The 19646-nt window shown below is 45.5% G+C and overlaps 2 protein-coding genes across 15 annotated transcripts in view; one reads left to right on the top strand and one right to left on the bottom strand.

Moving 5' to 3' along the window:
• Positions 1-5: 5 nt before the first annotated feature.
• On the bottom strand, positions 6-11483 carry Gid8 (GID complex subunit 8). Of its 4 annotated transcripts, none has more exons than XM_030252191.1 (5): positions 10952-11483; positions 8285-8414; positions 6719-6915; positions 4549-4746; positions 6-3767 (listed from the first exon to the last, which is right to left on the bottom strand). In XM_030252191.1, exons 2-5 carry the CDS (start codon positions 8400-8402, stop codon positions 3594-3596), a joined length of 687 nt encoding a protein of 228 aa, XP_030108051.1. In that variant the 5' UTR covers positions 8403-8414; positions 10952-11483; the 3' UTR covers positions 6-3593. The 4 variants fall into 4 exon arrangements, with proteins under 4 accessions (XP_030108051.1, NP_001276581.1, NP_001276580.1 ...); NM_001289652.1 differs by having other exon boundaries at positions 11255-11379; NM_001289651.1 differs by having other exon boundaries at positions 11119-11277.
• A 53-nt stretch (positions 11484-11536) lies between these two features.
• Dido1 (death inducer-obliterator 1) overlaps positions 11537-19646 on the top strand; it is a 52106-nt gene continuing 43996 nt past the window's right edge. For 3 of the 11 annotated variants that reach the window (NM_175551.4, NM_001291433.1, NM_011805.3), the window contains exon 1: positions 19503-19644. The gene's annotated coding sequence lies outside the window, so the exon portion shown is untranslated. Of the gene's footprint in view, positions 19645-19646 lie in introns of those variants that run through there. The other 8 variants (XM_006500609.4, XM_006500615.4, NM_177852.4 and 5 more) reach the window with 6 other exon arrangements.

The following is a 19646-nucleotide window of genomic DNA, read 5'->3' as shown; positions in this document are numbered from 1 at the left end:
AACCATTCTGGGAAAAACATAAGAACTTTTACTAACAAATTCACAGCAGGCACCCAGAAGCTACCCGACCTGTACTCAGATGATATGTGGCAGGGATACAAATACCCCCAATGAAGAATTACAATTACATATACACATGAGTGCTCCAGCGAGCTAGAGGTTTATACAGACTCTGCATCTCCTGCTGGCAAGGCGGCTTACTAAGAATCTGAAAAAAGCAATGTTTGTGAAACAAAAAATATGCATGGTGTCAGAACGAGACATGTCAACAAAGCAGCAGTAAGCAAAGGCTGGTGAACAGTCTATACCCCTGCATGGTGTCCCCTGCACACAATTCAGCATGTTGAAATGCAGGGGTGTAGACACACTGTTCTGTTAACCTGACATTTGGAATTTGGTCTTTTGATTGTTCTGAGACTGGAGAGCAACAACCTGGAAGGGAATCCCACTTCTTTCTCTTGATCACATCAGTGTCATTATCATGGAACATCTAAGAATCCCTCTGGAAGGATTCTCCTGGTTTCTCCTCTTCAAAACTAATAGCACAAAAGAAAATAAAGATGACATACTGCCCACCTCAGTTCTACAGGCCCCACCTCAAAGTCACTATACAAAGTCTTCAACTACATACACTATGGGGGCGAGGAGGGGGTCTCAAATGCCAAACCCAAATCATAATTCAAGAGACAAAACAAATTCTCATCTTTAGTGTGCAAAGATTACCACGCTTTAGAAAATTTCAAACTTGGTTTTTCCTTGCACAGCTCTACGTATGACGTTGGAGAAGAGTACCAGAATATTCTTGTCTCGTTTATTTCAAGGCACTTTCCATCAAAAGGTGCAAATAGAAATAAAGCTACTTGGTCTGCTCTAACAGGAAAAGTCTACATGTAAATCCTTGGAGGGGGTTTCTAGGCACTAACAGACCATGGATAAGCAAGCAGTTCTATTTGACGTTCTCCAGAGTCACTGGTATCTGTGGCATCAGCTAAGCTACTGACTGAAATGTTGGTAAATTGTCAACTCCTTGTCTTACAGCCACTGAACATTTTATGCATGCAACAAGCCTCCTGTGTATTTGAGGATAATCCCTACAGAGAGAACCTCCATTACTATACATCTCATGCCCTCTAATTTTAAGAACACGTCAAAGTGATTAGCTATATAAGTAATCATATATATATATTAACAAAAGATACAAATATGCTAGCTATCTGGTACTTTTTCATATAAGAAAAGATCTTATGTATAATATAGCCTTGGCTGGACTGGAAAAACCCTTCCTCAGCCTTGTAAATGCTGTAATTGCAGGCAGGAGCCACCATGCCTGGCTTTATATGGTGCTTTAAAAACAAACACTTAATCTTCGATACTCCTTCCCAACTTCTGTTTCATTTAATCTATTAGCTACCTGAAAATTAAAACTTCCTTTTCCTCTGCCTTAAAAAAAGACGTGTGTGTATGTGTGTGTGTGTTCTTGTGCCTGCCTGCCTATGTGTATGTGGAGGCCAAAGAGGACATCAGATTCCTTGGAACTGAAGTGACAGGAATTTGGGGGATGCCTGACTTTTCTGGGTGCCGGACTCTGGTCTTCATGATTATTTGTCATGTCTTCTTAACCAAAGGCACGTCTCTCCTGAAACTCCTCTACCTTATTCTTATCCTTACCCCAGATGGGAGGTTACATCTCACAATGATGTTAAAAAGCCACCTGTCCAGGAGGTAAGGAAAGCTCTGCTCACTCCTTACTCACAGACCAGAAGAGCAGTGCAGGGTCATAATGACAGCAACAACTTCATCCTTGAGTCTGTCACTAATGTGATCCTAAGGCAAATACTGCCAAAGTACCTGCCCTCTGCAGTAGAAGCAGAGAGCTGGAAGACACTTCATTCCATCCCAACAAGAACAGAATCCTGTGGGTAAAAAACAGATACCAATGAACAATACTGAAGTAGGGAACAAGATAGAGACAGCTGGTCAGCTGTGTTATCTGAGCAGCTCAGGTGCCAGAAAACTTTTGAATAAATGTAGTCTGACCTAGCTAGTCAATATTGCTCAAGAACAACGAAACAACCGGGCGTGGTGGCGCACAACTTTAATCCTAGCACTCAGGAGGCAGAGGCAGGCAGATTTCTGAGTTCGAGTCCAGCCTAGTCTACAGAGTGAGTTCCAGGACAGCCAGGGCTATATAGAGAAACCCTGTCTCAGAAAACCAAAAAAAAAAAAAAAAAAAAAAAAAAAAAGAACAAGGGAAACAATCCCAATTCAGTAATTACTAAGAACAGTGTTTCTTAATGGCCAGTACCAGAACTCCTGGCTCTAGTGTCAGACAGGCAGGAACTTCCACCAAAGGACAGTACCCACATCATCTTCACCATCCACATCCATGGATAACTGTCTGAGGGCTTTGCAGGTTTGTGCACCCCCACCCCAGCCTTTAGCACTGACACCATCAGGCCTGGACCACTGCCAAAAATCAAACACACCGGTGTCAGGCACAATACATGTATACACTCATCACTCAGAGCACCGACCTACATGTGCATACCATACCCTACAGGTAATGTCTTTTCTGCCTTCCACTGAGCAGGTAAAAAATGGCTGATGAGAAGCAGGACACACAGCACTGCTGACACTGAAGGAAGAGATAAGAAATGACTTAAGTTCAATCTGGCTAGCATGAACATCCAGCTGGGTAATGCCAGCCAGTCATCCCATCAACACCAGGCTGCTTTGCTATTTATTACGCAGGGCATTCCCTAGGCACATGGCAATTAGTCTTTCAGCTGTGAGTTAAGGTGCTGCCCCTGTGCAAGGTAAAGGACACCCAAAACAAGGGCTGTGTGAGATGAGAACTTTTTAGAAGCCATTGTGGTTATTCTGGAAGTAAAAGGAAATCTTTATTTTCAAATAAAGTTACCTACAAGAGATTATTCATTGATCCACTATGAATGAGTCTCTCATCACATACAGCACCAAAAATATATTTTAAAAAATAAAAACCACCACAACCTCACCTCTCTCACACACATCCCCTCCCAAAAGCCACACAGCCCACACCAAGACAAAAAACCGATCCAAACTCAATACCCACACAAAAGTTATCTTTGAATTAAGATTTACAAATTTATACATTTTTTTCCTATGAAGGAACAAAATGAGGAAGAAAAAGAAAAGAAGGGGTAAGGAAAACCATGAAAGTCTGTGAGACCCAGGAAGATAACCCCTGCCTGCCTGCACATAGCAGGTCGGAAAAGCACATCAGTAATGTTCATGTCTGTCTGCCTGTCTTGGGTGAGGCCTTCAGCTGAGATGACACTCCCTAGCCGTGCAGCACACAGTGGCAAATTACATCTTCTGGAACCAGCAATCTGGAAGCAGTGTGTGCAGCTCTCGGGATACAGGGCATGGCAGAGGTGGTGTCTTCCATCATGGGCTTGACAGGGTTTAAAAAGGCCATTTTCCCCTTTTAAACAATGGGGCCAAAGAAAAGTACAGGGGAAAGGTTCTCTACTGTGGTGACAATCTGCCAGTCACAGCCGGAGGAGGGAGAGTCCTGTGCCTATTGACAGTGCTGGGTCCATGCACAGGCTCTACTTGGGCTCCTCAATCACACCTTTGCTGAGGTCTGTCATTTTGGGATATTTTACTTTCTTCTGGTCTAGCTCATTCTGAGCCCAAAGTAGCAGTTTCAGTAATTTTGCCAGCTTGGGTGTGGACTCTCGATTCTCATAATCCAGAACAGCCTGGTTAACTTCACTCCATACCTAGAAAAGAAACACATCTAATAGAGATGCCCCCCCCCCCCCCACATACATACACTATCAGCAAGCCTGACAATATGCTTAAGACATCTTTTTTTCCCCCAGTGCTAGGGCGAGACCCCAGGTTCTTAAGCAGGTTAGGCAAGCACTCTATCTCTAAGCTATATAGTCCAGTCCATCTAGATACTGTTCTCATCCAAGATGCTTGTTAGTCACTTAAAAACAAATGAAACAAGTAACTAAAAGCCACTCCAAGGGCACTAAATGACTTAGGGTGGCTAAGTACCCTGACTCCCCTCAACAGTTCTGTGAGGACTCTGACAGAGAGGAGCTTCACAATGCTTATATGAGACCCTGCAGACAAGCTTTAAAGAGACACCTCAACAAGATTTTCAACGGATCCAACATAGGGGGAAAGGAAGACATGGGTCTTAGGAAGCAGTGAACTATCATGCTTGTAGCATGTGGAAGGAAAAAGAAAACATTTCAGGAGACTATACTGATTTTACTCTGAAAATACTTCAGATACCTGTCTCTAAACTGATAGGAAAAAGGTTAAGAGAAGAAAAAGTGGCAAAGGGTTTTAGACACTAACAGTCACAATGGCGCTGCTCTTCCTCTCACAAGGTAAAAGGGGACAGATCAGTGGAGCTGCCAGTGTTCTACTGGAGTATCCTGGCCCAGAGCCATGTGCTTCACCCCAACACAAGCGCAGCACAGTACCATCTTTTCACAAGTCCTCTGAGTGTCTAAGCACTCTGTTCTTCCTTTACTGGCCCTTTACCTTTTGCCTCTGCATCATGTGAAGGAGGTCTCCAAAAGGCGACTCCTCAGGGCTATCGAAGGCCAGCAAGGCCAGTGTGCGCTCCATCTCTGTGAGGCATTCTCGGCTTTCCTCACCCTGCTCTGCCAGTTGTGTCTGGGCAAACTCCAATGCTGCTTCTGTCTCACGCTGACGGATAAGCTCAATCAAGTGTTGTTGCTAGTCAAAACAAAGACAAACAAGATTAGCCAGCCTGTACACCCAGTAGGTGGAACCCAGTATGGTCAACAGCAAAGACAACCAAGTTTGGCTGGCATACACTTAGATGAATAACCATCAACACTTGGCTCCAATCAAAAGTATATCTTATGTGTGGATTGAGTGTCTAACTAATAGTGTTAAAGTACTTGTTTAGCATCTAGGCAATGCCTGGGCTCCACCCCATCACCCTAAAAGAAAATAAGAAAGGCATCTTAAAAGAAACTTTCTTAGCATCTCCAAGATGCATTTCCATTTTTTTTTCCCCTGAGACAGGGTTTCTCTGTGTAGCCCTGGCTGACCTCGAACTCAGAAATCCACCTGCCTCTGCCTCCCGAGTGCTGGGATTAAAGGTGTGCGCCATCACGCCTGGCACATTTCCATTTTAAAAGCAAAAGGAGAGATTGGTGAGACTGCCACAGTGAAAGTGCTCGTTGTGCAAGTATGCCCAGAGCCCATGTAAGGGCAGAAAGAATGGACTCCCAAGGAATGCCTCTTATTTCCATATGTACACTATTCATTCATACTCTCTCTCTCTCTCTCTCTCTCTCTCACACACACACACACAGACACATACACCCCTTTAATTTTTTCCTTGATAAAAGTATAGTTTTTATTATCCATTTATTTATTGATTGATTGTTAGATATTTTCTTTATATACATTTCAAATGCTATCCTGAAAGTTCCCTATACCCTCCCCCCCACCCTGCCCCCCTACCCACCCACTCCTGCTTCTTGGCCCTGGCATTCCCCTGTACTGGGGCATATAAAGTTTGCAATACCAAGGGGCCTCTCTTCCCAGTGATGGCCGACTAGGCCATCTTCTGCTACATATGCAGCTAGAGATACAAGCTCTGGGGGTACTGGTTAGTTCATATTGTTCCACCTATAGGGTTGCAGACCCCTTTTAGCTCTTTGGGTGCTTTCTCTAGCTTCTCCATTGGGGGCCCCGTGTTCCATCTTATAGATGACTGTGGGCATCCACTTCTGTATTTGCCAAGCACTGGCATAGCCTCATACAGCTATAACAGGGTCCCTTCAGCAAAATCTTGCTGGCATATGCAATAGTGTCTGGGTTTGGTGGCTGATTATGGGATGGATCCCTGGGTGGGGCAGTCTCTGGATAGTCCATCCTTTCTTCTTAGCTCCAAACTTTGTCTCTGTAACTCATTTCATGGGTATTTTGTTCCCTGTTCTAAGGAGGAATGAAGTATCGGCCCATTGGTCTTCCCTCTTCTTGATTTTCTTGTGTTTTGCAAATTGTATCTTGGGGGTTCTATGTTTCTGGGCAAATATCCACTTATCAGTGAATGCATATCTTTTTTTTTTTTTTTTTTTTAAAGATTTATTTATTATTATATGTAAGTACACTGTAGCTGTCTTCAGATATACCAGAAGAGGGCATCAGATCTCGTTACGGATGGTTATGAGCCACCATGTGGTTGCTGGGATTTGAACTCTGGACCTTCGGAAGAGCAGTCGGGTGCTCTTACCCACTGAGCCATCTCACCAGCCCCCAGTGAATGCATATCTAATGACTTCTTTTGTGATTGGGTTACCTCACTAAGGATGATATCCTCCAGATACATCCATTTGTCCAAAAATTTCATAAATTCATTGTTTTTAATAGCTGAATAGTACTCCATTGTGTAAATGTACCACATTTTCTGAATCCATTCTTCTGTTGAGGGACATCTGGGTTCTTTCCAGCTTCTGGCTATTATAAATAAGGCTGCTATGAACATGGTGGAACATGTGTTCTTATTACCAGTACACACCCCCCTTTAAAAAGTAACTAGTTGCAATAGTACATAAAGCAGCAGCTAGCTCAAAGCCTGTCTCCTTACACACAATGGCCGATTTCTTTCTGAGCCACTGCAAACAAGCTTAATTTGTCTGTCTAGCAGCCATATCAGACTGCTGAAACTCACCTGAAGGTGGAAGTAAAGATACCGGTTTGTGTCTAGGAGCTCTGGGTGGAGGCTGTTGATCAAGGCAATGGCCTCCTGGATCTGACCCTTCAGAATCATCTCCCGAATCTTGATTCGCTCATCAAGTGTTTCTAGGTCCACACTTGGTTCGATCCCAGACTCCATCCGAAATTTCTCTGCTGCTTCCTTAAAGCCCTCTGAAAAGAAAACTATCTTCACTGATAGGAAAGATAACTAGGAATTAAGGCTTTGTACTTCTAAAGAGCCCAACCATCATTAAATGATCCTACATATAAACCACAGTTTCTTAGGAACTTGGTTTTTACTATTTTTGTGATTAATAGTCAAGGCTGTCATTTCTTTGCAGCTATACAAAAGGCTTAGCCTATCAACCTGAAGGTCACAGACTGCTAGCCCATTGTGTGCTGTGACATCATCAAGGCAGGGATTACAGGTCAGGATGCCAGAGCAACAGAGGCAATTGCAGGTGAGGCAGACACCTTGCTGCATCTTCACAGGGGTGCTTGCTCTGGCGCCACCTCATCCACAGGAGTCTGGTAAAACCACAGGCCAAGATTCCTGCATCCACTTTCTAAGAAATTTAGTAGAACATAACTGGAGATGTGCAGGAGGATAAAGTGTGATGGGAGACTTTTCACTGTGTGCCTTTTGAGAACCGGGTAGGAGAACTGATTCCTTCACCCCAGCAATCAGTGAACCTCCTCCTCCAGCAGGAGCATCACGTGCTGTTTTCTTCTGCTTACTCCCAGTCATTTTCCTTCCTTTCCATATTTTCAGTTGTGCAATCTAGAAACAGGCCACAATATTTTTTCCAATCTGGCCAGAAGATATCATTTATTTGGACTTTAAATATACTCCAAAACATTCTTTTTTAAAAGTTTTGAGACAGACAGGCTGGCCTAGAATTCATAAAAACCTGCTCTGTCCTCTGAGTAAGAACACCATTAATGATCATGAAGGTTTAACTGTAAAATTGTCAAAGCCAAAAATAGATGTTGTTTAGGTCTCAAAGACCTGGAACAATTATTTTATTGATAGGAAAAATATGTATATTTTTTAGGGGCTAGGGAAGTTGAGGAAAAGTCTCACATTACTGGTCTTGAATCACAATCCTGCCTTAGCTTCTCAAGTGCTAGGATTATGAGTGTGGCCTACATCACTTTGGGTTAGAAAAGGCCATCCTGGGCTGGTGAGATGGCTCAGTGGGTAAGAGCACCCGACAGCTCTTCCGAAGGTCCGGAGTTCAAATCCCAGCAACCACATGGTGGCTCACAACCATCCATAAAGAAATCTGACTCCCTCTTCTGGAGTGTCTGAAGACAGCGACAGTGTACTTACACATAATAAATAAATAAATAAATACATAAATAAAATCTTAAAAAAAAAGGCCATCCTTAACATGTCAGTTTGATTTACAAATATCATAGTGTTTTTATGAATTTTCAGTACAACCTATTTTATCCTTACGCTCCAGGGGTAAAGGGCCACTAGTGTGAAAAGGGAGAGCTATGCTCAATTGGTGCCCCCCTTACAGCCAGCCTTTACCTGTGACTAGGTAGTTCATGATGAGTCGGTTCATGTCTGCTCGTTGAACATGCAAGTTATTGAGCTTTTCCATCCATTCATCTTTGGTTATTTCATCCGGCTTTTCTGCATAACTCATTATGATTTATTTCTACAGGAAAACGATACAATGGTTAGGGAAAAATTCTATGTCCAATTTAATCATTTCAAAAAGTAAACACAGCAATATAGTAAGTTTAAGAGTAGGAGGGGCCGGACAGTGGTGGCACATGCCTTTAATCTCAGTACTTAGGAGGCAGAGGCAGGCGGATTTCTGAGTTCGAGGCCAGCCTGGTCTACAGAGTGAGTTTGAGGCCAGCCAGAGCTATACAGAGAAGCCCTGTCTCCAAAAACCAAAAAGTAGGAGGATGCTTTCAATCTTCAAACGGACAAGCAAAAAAGGCCTGAGACAGTTACACATCTGGGTAGCATCAAGGTCAAAGGTGGGATGTATGGTTAGTGAAATAGAATCAGAAGTCCTAGAATGAAGAGACCAAGACATCACACTATGAAGGAGGGGATTAGGTTTGAAGCTAAAAGTATTAAGGGGAATCACTATAGAGTTATACACTAGACATTATGTTAGGGTGTTAAAAAGGACACAGCAATCAAAAGGAAGTCAAGTGTTAGTCAAGGGTGGAGTCTTCAACTCCTCTGTGGGAAAACTGATAAGATGGCACAAGCCTCCTTCCTCCCTACTCCTACAACCTAGACAGTTCCAGCTGGCACCAAAGAAAGTGCAGTTCACTGATGAGCCTGCATAAGATGGCAAAATGTGGACACCACTCCCTAAGAAGTTCACTCAACAAGAGCCTGAATAAAGGAGCTCGATATACAGATGCCACATTCAAACCCTTGGGTATGAGTGTTCTGAAGATAAGGCTGTAGTTTTTCACACAGATCATATGGCACAAGTTCTGGCTTGATAGCCTCTCTAGAGACAGATGATGGTAAAAGCAAGCATATGATAAGCGTGCATATCAAACATGCATATTCACACTCGGTGTAAAGGAAGCTAAAACATGTTATCAAGTCAACAAATGGGTTCAAAAAGACTGTTCTGGCTGGATGTGTTGGCCATGACTTTAATCCCAGCACTTGTGAGGCAGAAGCAAGTTGATCCACAGACAGAACTCTGGCCCAGTCAGAGTGATATGGTGAGACTCTACCTCAGAAATAAATAAAAATAAAGAACGTTTTACATTCAAAGTATCTACGCTTTAGAAGGGAATATGGCTGCACATCACTTTAATAAAACAACACTGGATGGGAAAAATAGTACAAATTAAAAGAGAAGTACAAGTGACATGAGTTTTGTAAAATCAGATATGAAACAACTACATGGCATGTTTTTAGCACAAAATATTGTGATCTTAAGCAAAGACAAGGATTCATACAGAGACTCTTTTTTTTTTCCTGTGACAGGGTTTCTCTGTGTAGACTTGAACTCACTCTGTAGAGCAGGCTGGCCTCGAACTCAGAAATTCACCTGCCTCTGCCTCCCAAGTGCTGGGATTAAAGCCTTGTGCCACCACACCCGACCTTCACACAGGGATTCTTTTATGAGGGAGTAAGGCAGGACCCTAGGTGGTCCACAGGGCGTGTCAGCAGGGGTGGGGGTGGGGGGCAATTAGGGTAGCTCTAGGAGCATGGGCTGGATCATTTTCACTCGGTCAGTAACATACACTTCACAGATATTAGTTTGTGCACTGCAAAGGACCAGCTAATTTGTTTTACTATGTCATAAAATTGAAAGGTGGCTCTGGTTTCTGGTTTGACAATGGAATGCATACTGGATGGAAAGAGCTTAGCAGTCCAACAAAGAGATATCCTACTGCTGGTATAGTGGACATCAGAAGAGAAGCCAAGATCAAGCTTTGACCTCCAAATTAACTAATGGCAGCTGTTGCTGGACTGAATATGAAGGGACAAGAGAAAAGAAAGAAGCACGGACAGACTGCCATGTCAAGTGTCAGGCCTTAGAAATGAGAGCATGGCAACGTGGGAGAGATGCAAGTAAAACAGGTTGGAGGAGCAGGGCAAGTCTGGTGCAGAGGACTCTGGCAGTTAGGTGTGGTAGGCCTCTGGATTACAGGTCATGGGGACCCACGCTAAAAACAGTAATTTGGGAAACACGCATATACACATACTGTGGGAAAGATATTTAAACAAGAGTCTTTTAAAAAGATATTAAGTTTAAAAAAACATTACGATTCCAAAGCCCATTTGTGGAGAGTTTGCGCAGTGAATGCTATAGAGACTTCGAATTTGGGGCATGCCAGGATTTCTAGTTCTGGCGGACTTGAAGATCCCAGCAGCCCAAAAGGTAGTAGTAGTATGGAGGAGGCGGGAAGTGAAACTAAACCGGGTTGATGCCGCTCCATGCCACAGGATGACAGCAGAATTCACCGATTCGACTTTTATTCAGAAGTAAGGTAAAGATCAGTGTTGGAAAAATGTTCCCCAAGAAGGTCCTTGCCTCTCGATTTCCACTCGGCGCCGGGAAAGGTTATCAAGCAAGGCTAAGGACAGAGACGGGGGCAGTGTTTCTGTAGGACTCAGAGGTCCCAAAATTCAGCGGTTACACAGTCGCCGGGGATGCAGCCTAAGCCCCGAGGATGACTTTTAGCGCAGTAGCTGCGTCTTCACCTTTCCGCTGTCCCCTTCACCGCGCCTTTAATGGCAGAGACGTGCGAACATTTGCAGTAACTATTCGGGTCCCGGCAGCACCCGGACTAACAGCGCGGCCTCCAGTCCTCCCGCTCCGGGGCCCGGCCGTGGAGGGCAGAACTGACCGCCCCGATCCCCGCTCTTGCCTTGGGCTTCGGATACCCTGGGCAGGGCAGCCTGTCGGGCACAGACCCCCGACCTCTGACCTCCGCGCCTCGGTCCACCCCGGAGCCCCGCGGAGACGCTCGGCACGGCCGTCAGGGCCCGCTGCGGCCATCTTACCGTGCGGATCCCGCCTCCCGTGCGACAGTGTCTGGGTGGCGGCTCCGCGGCCGCTCCCGGGGCCGGGGAGGGGCGGCAGAGACTGCGGAGATAGAGGAGGCGGAGGCGGCGGCGGCGGCGGGGGCGGGGGCGGGGCGCGGAGCGGAGGTAGCTACACCGGCGTCGGCCCCTCAGACACCTCTCGCGAGATCGTAAGATTTCGAGATGCGAACTGGCAACCAATGGAATCCTCTCGCGAATCGACCGCCCGGGCGGTCGCCGGAAACCAGGGTCTCAACTTCCGTTTTTGCGCAGAACTCTTCGGCAGGGCTCTGGCTCTACGGGTTGGCGCGAGAGTCAAAAGGCTCGCATCGCTTTTGCGCAAGATGGCTGCTGCGGGGGCATTCGCGTACTGAGTGCTAGCGCGGGGATGGAGACGTGTAGACTGAGTTCGAAACGAAGGTCCCAGCTCTTTTCTTGTTTTTGTGTGTGTGAAGTGGGGGTGGGGCGAGTAATAGGTGTGTGTGAACACCGGAGTGCGCGAGATGAGGAGGGCATTCCCCGGCTTGTAGTCCGCCAGGCTCTAGTCCCAAAGACAAGGCCTCCGGATGTGAGCGAGCTCCTAGGATTTATTCCGGGAACGTTGTAATCGAGGCCTGATCAGCGTCAGAACGGCCCTGCCTAGAGCGATCTTTGTGGCCACGCTGGAGAGCGGACTGCGGAGACTGTTGTTCCCTCGTTTCTGGGCACTAATAAAGGTGACTCCCTAGTGCTGGGGTTCTCAGGGACATGCACGAAGTTAATCCCTACTTCTAAGGCAATCATCGAAGCAGAGCGGATCCATGCTTCAGAAGTGCTCACAGTGGGGACCCCTCCGCCGAGGGTACTCCCTACTTCTGGGCGCTCACAGTGAGTGTCTTTTTTCTTAGCGGCGTATGGTGTGGACCCAGCTCTGAACTTCGGCGGAGGGGATTTCTGCCGCCGGAGAAGGGACCCCTATTCCTCCCAACCCCGAATCCTGTTTACCCAATGCCTTGTTATGGGTTAGATATTCCGGTAAGGGATGGGGGAAGTTGGAGGCTCTTTAACACTGCCGGATAGGAACGGTTAAATGGGTATTTGCATATTTATGTGTCCATTGTCTACCGGAGGTGAATGCAAATTCAGTCATTGTAATGTAAAGAAATTCTGGAATGCTTCTGGAAGGAATGTTGGTCCGTCCGCCCTGAGATGTTTGGGTGTGCTTGTTTAAAGATGAACTGTCCAGGGAAAGCAACTTCTCATTGAGTCACTGAAAATAAGACCAGTTTAGCAGATCTGTCAGACACAATGACCACAGTGGCAGTCTCTTAACTCCATAGCTCTACCCGAAGCTATCCAGGTTGGTATCGACAAACTTTGTAGCACTTACTTTAACTCTGGGTAAAGTTGGATTATCAACTCAAACTTGTGCAAGGGAAGAGGCTGGTATCATGAGGAGAGAAGAGGGTTAACTCAGAATGTTAATGCCTCTGTGGATGGTGGATGAGCAATCTGCTAGTCCCCTAGTCTTTTCTACAAACTAGCTCCTGTTGAGGGTTCTTCAGCTGCTTGACTTTGAGCTCATCTTTGCTGCTTGCATGACATTGTCACATATGTCCTCCCAGTACTATTTCTCCTACACCCTGACCTTCATTTCATGTAAGGCATTTTTTTGCCAGTTGATTGCACCCGGACTCCTGTTGTTCTCTTTGGGCTGTGAAATGCTCCCCTCCACTGCTTGGGCTTCCCTGGGAAGTTCCACTAAATACCAGCAAGTTTTGTCTTTTCCTTTTGCTCAGGTGATAATTTTTATTTTTTGAATTTTCCAGATAATGTTTCTCTGTGTAGGTAGCTTGGATGTTAGTAGTGTGCCTCATAGGCTGCTCATGGTGGCATACCTAGAGGCAAGTGGATCTCTGTGCGTTCCAGGTCAGACAGGGCTGTGTGCCCTACCATGCCCAGTTCAAGTGATCTTGTAAACTAGGGATTCTTAAACTTTCCACCTACAACCACTTTATGCATAAGGATTTTTTTTTTAAGTTTTATTTTATGTTTGTGAGTACACTGTAGCTGTCTTTAGACACACCAGAAGAGGACATCAGATCTCATTACAGATGGTTGTGAGCCACCATGTGGTTGCTGGGAATTGAACTTGGGACCTCTGGAAGAGCAGTCAGTGCTCTTAACCCCTGAGCCATCTCTCCAGCCCCAGCATAAGGATTTTTTTCGTGCTATTCTGGTTATATGGATGTATAAAATACAAATCAAATATTAACTGATAATTTCATAACAGCCTTCTCCTATAAATACAATTTTACCTTTAAGGACAAAAGCAAATTTTCATTCTAATAGGATGCATATGCTTGCTTATTTTTACATTACATTAAGTGTTAGCCTTGGGGCTGGAGAAAAGATGGCTCAGAGCTTTAAGTTTCCAGCACTGAAGTCAGGCAGCTCACAGCCACCTGTAACTCCAGTTTCTGGAGATCTGATATCTCTGGCCTTTGGGCACTTATGTACACATGAATAAAAATAAATCTTTGGGGTTTTTTTGTTGTTGTTTTGTTTTGTGACAGGGTCTCACTATGTAGCTCTGGCTGTCCTGGAACTTGCTATGTAGACCAGGCTAGCCTTTAAGTCACAGAGATCCTTCTGCCTCTGCCTGGATTAAAGGTGTGTGCCACCATGCCTGACAAATCTTTTTTAAAAAGAATTTTTTTTGGCTGGATGAGGTGGCACAGGACTTTAGTCTAAGTATTTGAGTTCAAGGATAACCTGATCTATATAGTTCCAGGTCTGCTAAGCCTACAAAGAGATACCCTCTGTCAAAAAAAAAAATTCTGAATTCTTTTCTAAGATTTATTTTTTGTGTATTTGAATGTGGGTCTGGGGACCAGAAGAGGATGTCAGAACCCCAGAACAGAGTTTGTAAGTGGCTTGGAGCCCTCTCACTTCTGTATTAATGCTGAAAACTAAACTCCAACATTTCTCAAAGGAGAGTAAATGGTATGAGCCAGTCCAGCCTGGAATATTTATTTTTTGAAAGACAAGGTCTCCCTTGTGTATGCTGGCTGCACCTTTATGTGTAGGCAGGAGTGACAGTGAGTTTAGGGTCTCCTGCTCTACTTTGTGGTGTGATTCCAGGCTTATTATGCACAGTGAATGCCAAGTGCTTGTGGTGCTGGGGACTGAACTCAGAGCGTGGCGCATACTAGACAAGAGCCCACCAGGTAACTGACTACATCCTAGCCCTGATCTTATCTTTATTAGTCTCACTTGTTTAGACCAGGCTAGCCTTGAACTCAAAAATCTACCTTTCTCTGCCTCCCAAGTGCTGGAATTAAAGGTGCACACCACTGCGCCTGGCTTCTGTTATATTTCTTGAAGTTCATAAACTTTGTACAATAAAAATACTTGAGTTTATAACAAACAGGAGTTTTAAATATAGTTGAGGTGCATTTGTTAGTGTTTCTGGCATGTAAAATGGGCTTGTTTTATTTTCAAAACCAAGACTGCAGGGCCCAGAGAAATTGCTTCACTTGCAGCTCTTGTTAAAGAGTTTGATCTCGAGCTGGGTATGGTGGTGCACTTCTTTAATCCCAATACTTGGGAGGCAGAGGCAGGCGGATTTCTGAGTTCAAGGCCAGCCTGGTCTACAAAGTGAGTTCCAGGACAGCCAGGGCTATACAGAGAAACTCTGTCTCAAAAAAACAAAAGAAAACAAAAAAGAGTTTGATCTCCAATCCCAACACATGGTGGCATAATTACTTGTAACTCCAGCTTCAAGGGATCTGATGCGCTCTTCTGAACTCTACAGGCATCTGAACACATGTGCACAAACACCTACACATAATTTAAAAATAATAAAAAAAAATATTTAAAAAGAACCAGGACAGCAGTTGATCTACCATGGGTGTGCCCTGCTAGAAACACCTCAGATTCATTATGTGTTTAATTTTGATTTGTTACATGCTTAGAAACTATAGCTGTTGCCAAATTTTTCATGACCTTCCCCCGTTTCAGTTCTAGAATCCCATACAGGATTGCAGCTCACAGTTAGAAAAATAGTTTCGGAACTGGAGAGGTGGCTCAGTAGTTAAGGGCACTCCTGTTCTTAAGGAGAACCCAGGCTCAGCTCACTTGGAGTTACTGCCTGTAACTCCAGTTTTGGGGGATTGGGCTCCCTCTTCTGGCCTTCATGAGCACCTTGCCCGTGCATATGGTACACATACATACAGATCCAGGCAAAATACCCTTACACATAAGCATGGTAATGCATATCTTTTTTTGTTGTTGTTGTTTTTCGAGGCAGGGTTTCTCTGTAGCCCTAGCTGTTCTGAACTCACTCTGTAGACCACGCTAGTCTGGAGCTCAGAGATCCGTCTGCCTCTGCCTCCCAAGTGCTGGGATTAAAGACGTGCACCACCCCTGCCTGGTGGTAATCCCAGCACTCGGGGCAGAGGCGATGGGGTCAGCCTGGTCTGTACAGTGAGTTCCAGGACAGCCAGGTTATGTAGAGAGAACGGTTTCTTGGTGTCTCAAAGAAAGAAAGTTCTAAAGTGCTATTTTGCTTGACTTTCAACACCCTACCCCATATTGCCATTGCCTTATATCATGGATCCCCTAAAACCAAGGTTTACTGTGCTGTGGAGATGGCTTAGTAAAATGCTCAAGCAAAGGGACCTGAGCTTGATCTGTGTACAGAAGACTGGTACTGTGGCTTCTGTCATCCCAGAGCTGGCAGGCAGACACGAGACCCCTGGGACTTCCTGGCAAGCCCATGTCTCTGAACTGGTGAGCTCCAGATTCAGTGAGGGGTCATTCTCAAAAACAAGAGATTGAGGAGGAGGACACCTGCCTGAGTACACATGTGCAGCTTCACATACACACGTGAATGAATGAACACACACACAGAGAATAGTCACATTCTCTGTACTGGGCATCTCAGTAAAGTGTCCAGTGCATGTTAGGTTCTTTATATGACTGCTGATTAGGGAATGAATGAGTGTACTATGTCAAGGCTCTTCCTCTCCCCGTGTGAACACTAGCAAAGGGGGAAGTCAGCTCATTTGTGGTTTGTCTTTGTGTGGGTGAGTACACACGCAGGAGTGCATAAAGGCCAGAGGAGATGGCCTGTGTTCTCTTGCTCTGCCTTATTTCTTTAGGACAAGTTCTCACTAAACTGTAAATTAAGCCAGTAGCCAGCATACTCCAGCAGTCCTGTCTGGCTGTCACTACCATCCACAGCACTGAGGTTACAGGCCCATGCTTGTGCCTGCCCCTGCTTGAATGTCAAATGCTCTTACCCACTGAGCTGTCTTCCCATCCCTGTGAGCCAATTTTTGTGTTAGGCTTTGAACCGATTTGAGTTTGGGGTACACACGGGAAGGTTCCTGGGACAAGTGAAGGGGTAGATCCAGACTGATTAGATGAGGGCTTCCACAGTGTGTATGGAACAGACAGGATAGTGGGGCCGGACATGTACATGACCTGTACAATGGCATCAAGGACGGAAGAGAGTAGAAAATAGGTGGGGCGTGTCCTGGGACAGCCACACTGGCTGTAACCCGGGACAGTTGCCAAGTTGACAGAAATGTCAGCCTGGTGGATTCATTAACTAGCTAAACTTCCTGTGTGTAACAGGTAGACCTGGGGGAGAGAAGTCATAAAAGTTGTCGGAGAGGCTACCGTATGATCAGAGGTACCACTATTCTGCAAGCCAAGGCAGGAATTGGAAGTTGTGTCATTGTGAAAAAGGGTAGCAGTTTATCACCGAGTTTTATAAAAGGGAAAAGCATTCTGAGGATAAAATACAAAATGCTTCCTTTAGGTAAATAATCAGTTACCAGGATGCCTGCTGTGTTTCGCAGAATAACTTTTGCCCCCTTGAGGTTGGGTCTCATTCAGCTGACAGACCAAGCTGTCCTTGAACCACAGAGACCAGCCTGCTGCTTTCCTAGTTCTGGGATTAAAGGCTTGGCCAGAACTACATTGTTTCCATGGATGCTTTCTTTTACTCTTAAAAGGAAAAAAAAATGTAAACCCTTGAATTCTGGAGTCCTTGGCTTCTGTTGAAGAGAGCTGCAAAACAGCTACACATTTACTCAAATAGTTTTCTCTGTTGGAAGGAGGTAATTTTTGTATCACTTCCCCTTTTCCTATAAATCACCATATCTTGGTTGTAGGGGTATCACACTGGTAAGAGCCCTTGTTGTAGAAGACTCAAGTTCAATTATCAGCTTCCACAAGGTGGCTCACAATCTCACAACTCCGATTCCAGGGGATCTGACACTCTTCTGACTTAAGTGGGGTCCTAGGCATAACACATGGTGCACATTCATACATGCAGGCAGAAATAAACTGGGAAAAAAAGAAAGGTCATTGACTTTTTTCTAAATCTCCGTGAACACCAGAAGAAGTCATCAGATCCCATTACAGATTGTTGTGGTTGCTGGGAATTGAACTCAGGACCTCTGGAAGAGCAGCCAATTCTCTTAACTGCTGAGCCATCTCTCTAGCCCCAACCTCTCTCTTTCTATAGGCAGGTTGGCACAGATTCTGTTCTTCTGTCGACTCATCAGTTTGTGACACATGTGCACTCTTTATTTTTTATTTTTCCTTTGAGACTTCTCACAGTGTTTCCCTGGCTGTCTTGATTGGTTTTTATTTGTTTTTGTTTTGTTTTGTTTTGTTCTAAGTATTTCACTCTGTAGCCAAAGCTGTCCTGGAACTCAAAATCTTCCTGCCTCAGCATCCTCAGTGCTTGTAATACAGAGGTCACTACACCTGGTTACAAAGTCTGTAAATTGCTGGGGGTTTTTTGGGCTTTTTTCTGTGCTGCCAGTACCTTGTGCTCTCGGTATTGTGATGGTTGGTGTTGGGTCTCAGCTGTGTATGGATGTAGCACTGCCAGATAAAGATCTGCTGCAAATTGGACCCTGCTGTTTTTAAAGTGAAATCGAAGACTGGTGCTTTACTCTATTGCCCTCCGTGCAAAGCAGCTGGTGATTTGTTATCGGATTCTTCAGTGCTGTGCAAGTAAACGCATTTTATCTAAAGTTAGCTGTTACAGATTACTCCATGCCTAGCATGGCCCTAGGGTGGCTCTGGGTTCCATCTCCAGCACTGCACATAATAAAATGAACTGTAAGTTAAATGTTGGGTTTTAGTTTTTTATATTTAAAAATGTTTATTTAATGTGTATGAATGGTCTGCTTTTATGTATGTGTACATGCAGTGGGTGCCTGATGCCTGAGGAGGGCACTGGATCCCCAGAACTGGAGTTGTTTGGCCGCTTGTGGATGCTGGGAACTTATTTCAAGGGCAGAGTTGAGTAATCAGGGTAGGCTCCTCCTTGACTAGAATCTGAAAGGTGGTATTGAAGGATCTCACCAAGGGAAGCAGAAGCAGCCTTCTACTGTACTGAAGGAAGCCCCATGAGCTGTCATGTAATCTTGGGAAATGTTAGAAAGAAAACTACTCAAGACCTGGGCTTCTGAATGGAGCATTGGAGGCCTCTACAATGTGAGAGAGGCCTTACTAGACCGGAGCACATGTTTGTTACAGGAAGCCGAAGTTAGAGTCCAGAAGAATGGCTTCCTAGCGTTGTGTCTGTGTGCTTACATAAATAAGAAGCTGGTTGTATGGGGCAAAGCTGAGCGTCTATCCCGGCATTAACTGCCCTCAGAGCAATGTGGCTAGTGTTCACGTTGCGACCTCTTTCTGGTTTCCTTAAGTAATATGGGGGACAGTGAAGGAATATCACTGTAGTTAGCGCTAGGGGGGGAAATTCTTAAATGCCTTCGTGAGGGGACTGGGGGTGGGGCCCTTGTAGGCACGAATGCCTGGACTTTGGCTCCTGGTCCATTTTTAGGAAGAAATGGACGGGGCAAGGAGTAAAGGATAGTATGAGGGAGTGAGTCCCTGTAGGGCTGGCGCCCCTCCCCGCTCTGCACACGCCCTGCCATAGGCGAGAGCTGCAGGGCTTTGAGGTTTTCCTGGCTCCTTCCCACCGGAATCCGGTGCTGGTTTGTTCCGAAGCACCAGTCCCTGCAGACACAGAGTTTAAGCTTTTGGAATGCTGGGCCGGGTGCTGTTCAAGGATAGCTGGAGGAACCTTTTAGTGGCATTGGCTCCCAGCTTAGCCCCTTAGTTCGGGACGCGGGAATCTGTCAAGCGTGCCCGGCCAACCAGGCTGGCGCTCCGGGGAACCCGGGTGGCGCATGCGTGCAAGAAGGGCGGCACAGCCGCTCTAGCCTCGCCGTAGCTCGGTGGCCGGTCGATTTCTTCCGCTTGCCGCGCGGCCTACCACTCTAGGACGGTAGTCTCGCTGGTCTCTGCTCTATATCCGTGGTAGCTCTGGAAATGGCTGCGGGATCCCGGCGGCCGGGGT

The sequence above is a fragment of the Mus musculus genome, chromosome 2 (genome assembly GCF_000001635.26).
Source record: "Mus musculus strain C57BL/6J chromosome 2, GRCm38.p6 C57BL/6J".
In the NCBI taxonomy this organism is placed as follows: domain Eukaryota; kingdom Metazoa; phylum Chordata; class Mammalia; order Rodentia; family Muridae; genus Mus; species Mus musculus.
This window is presented reverse-complemented; position numbering and strand designations above follow the sequence as displayed.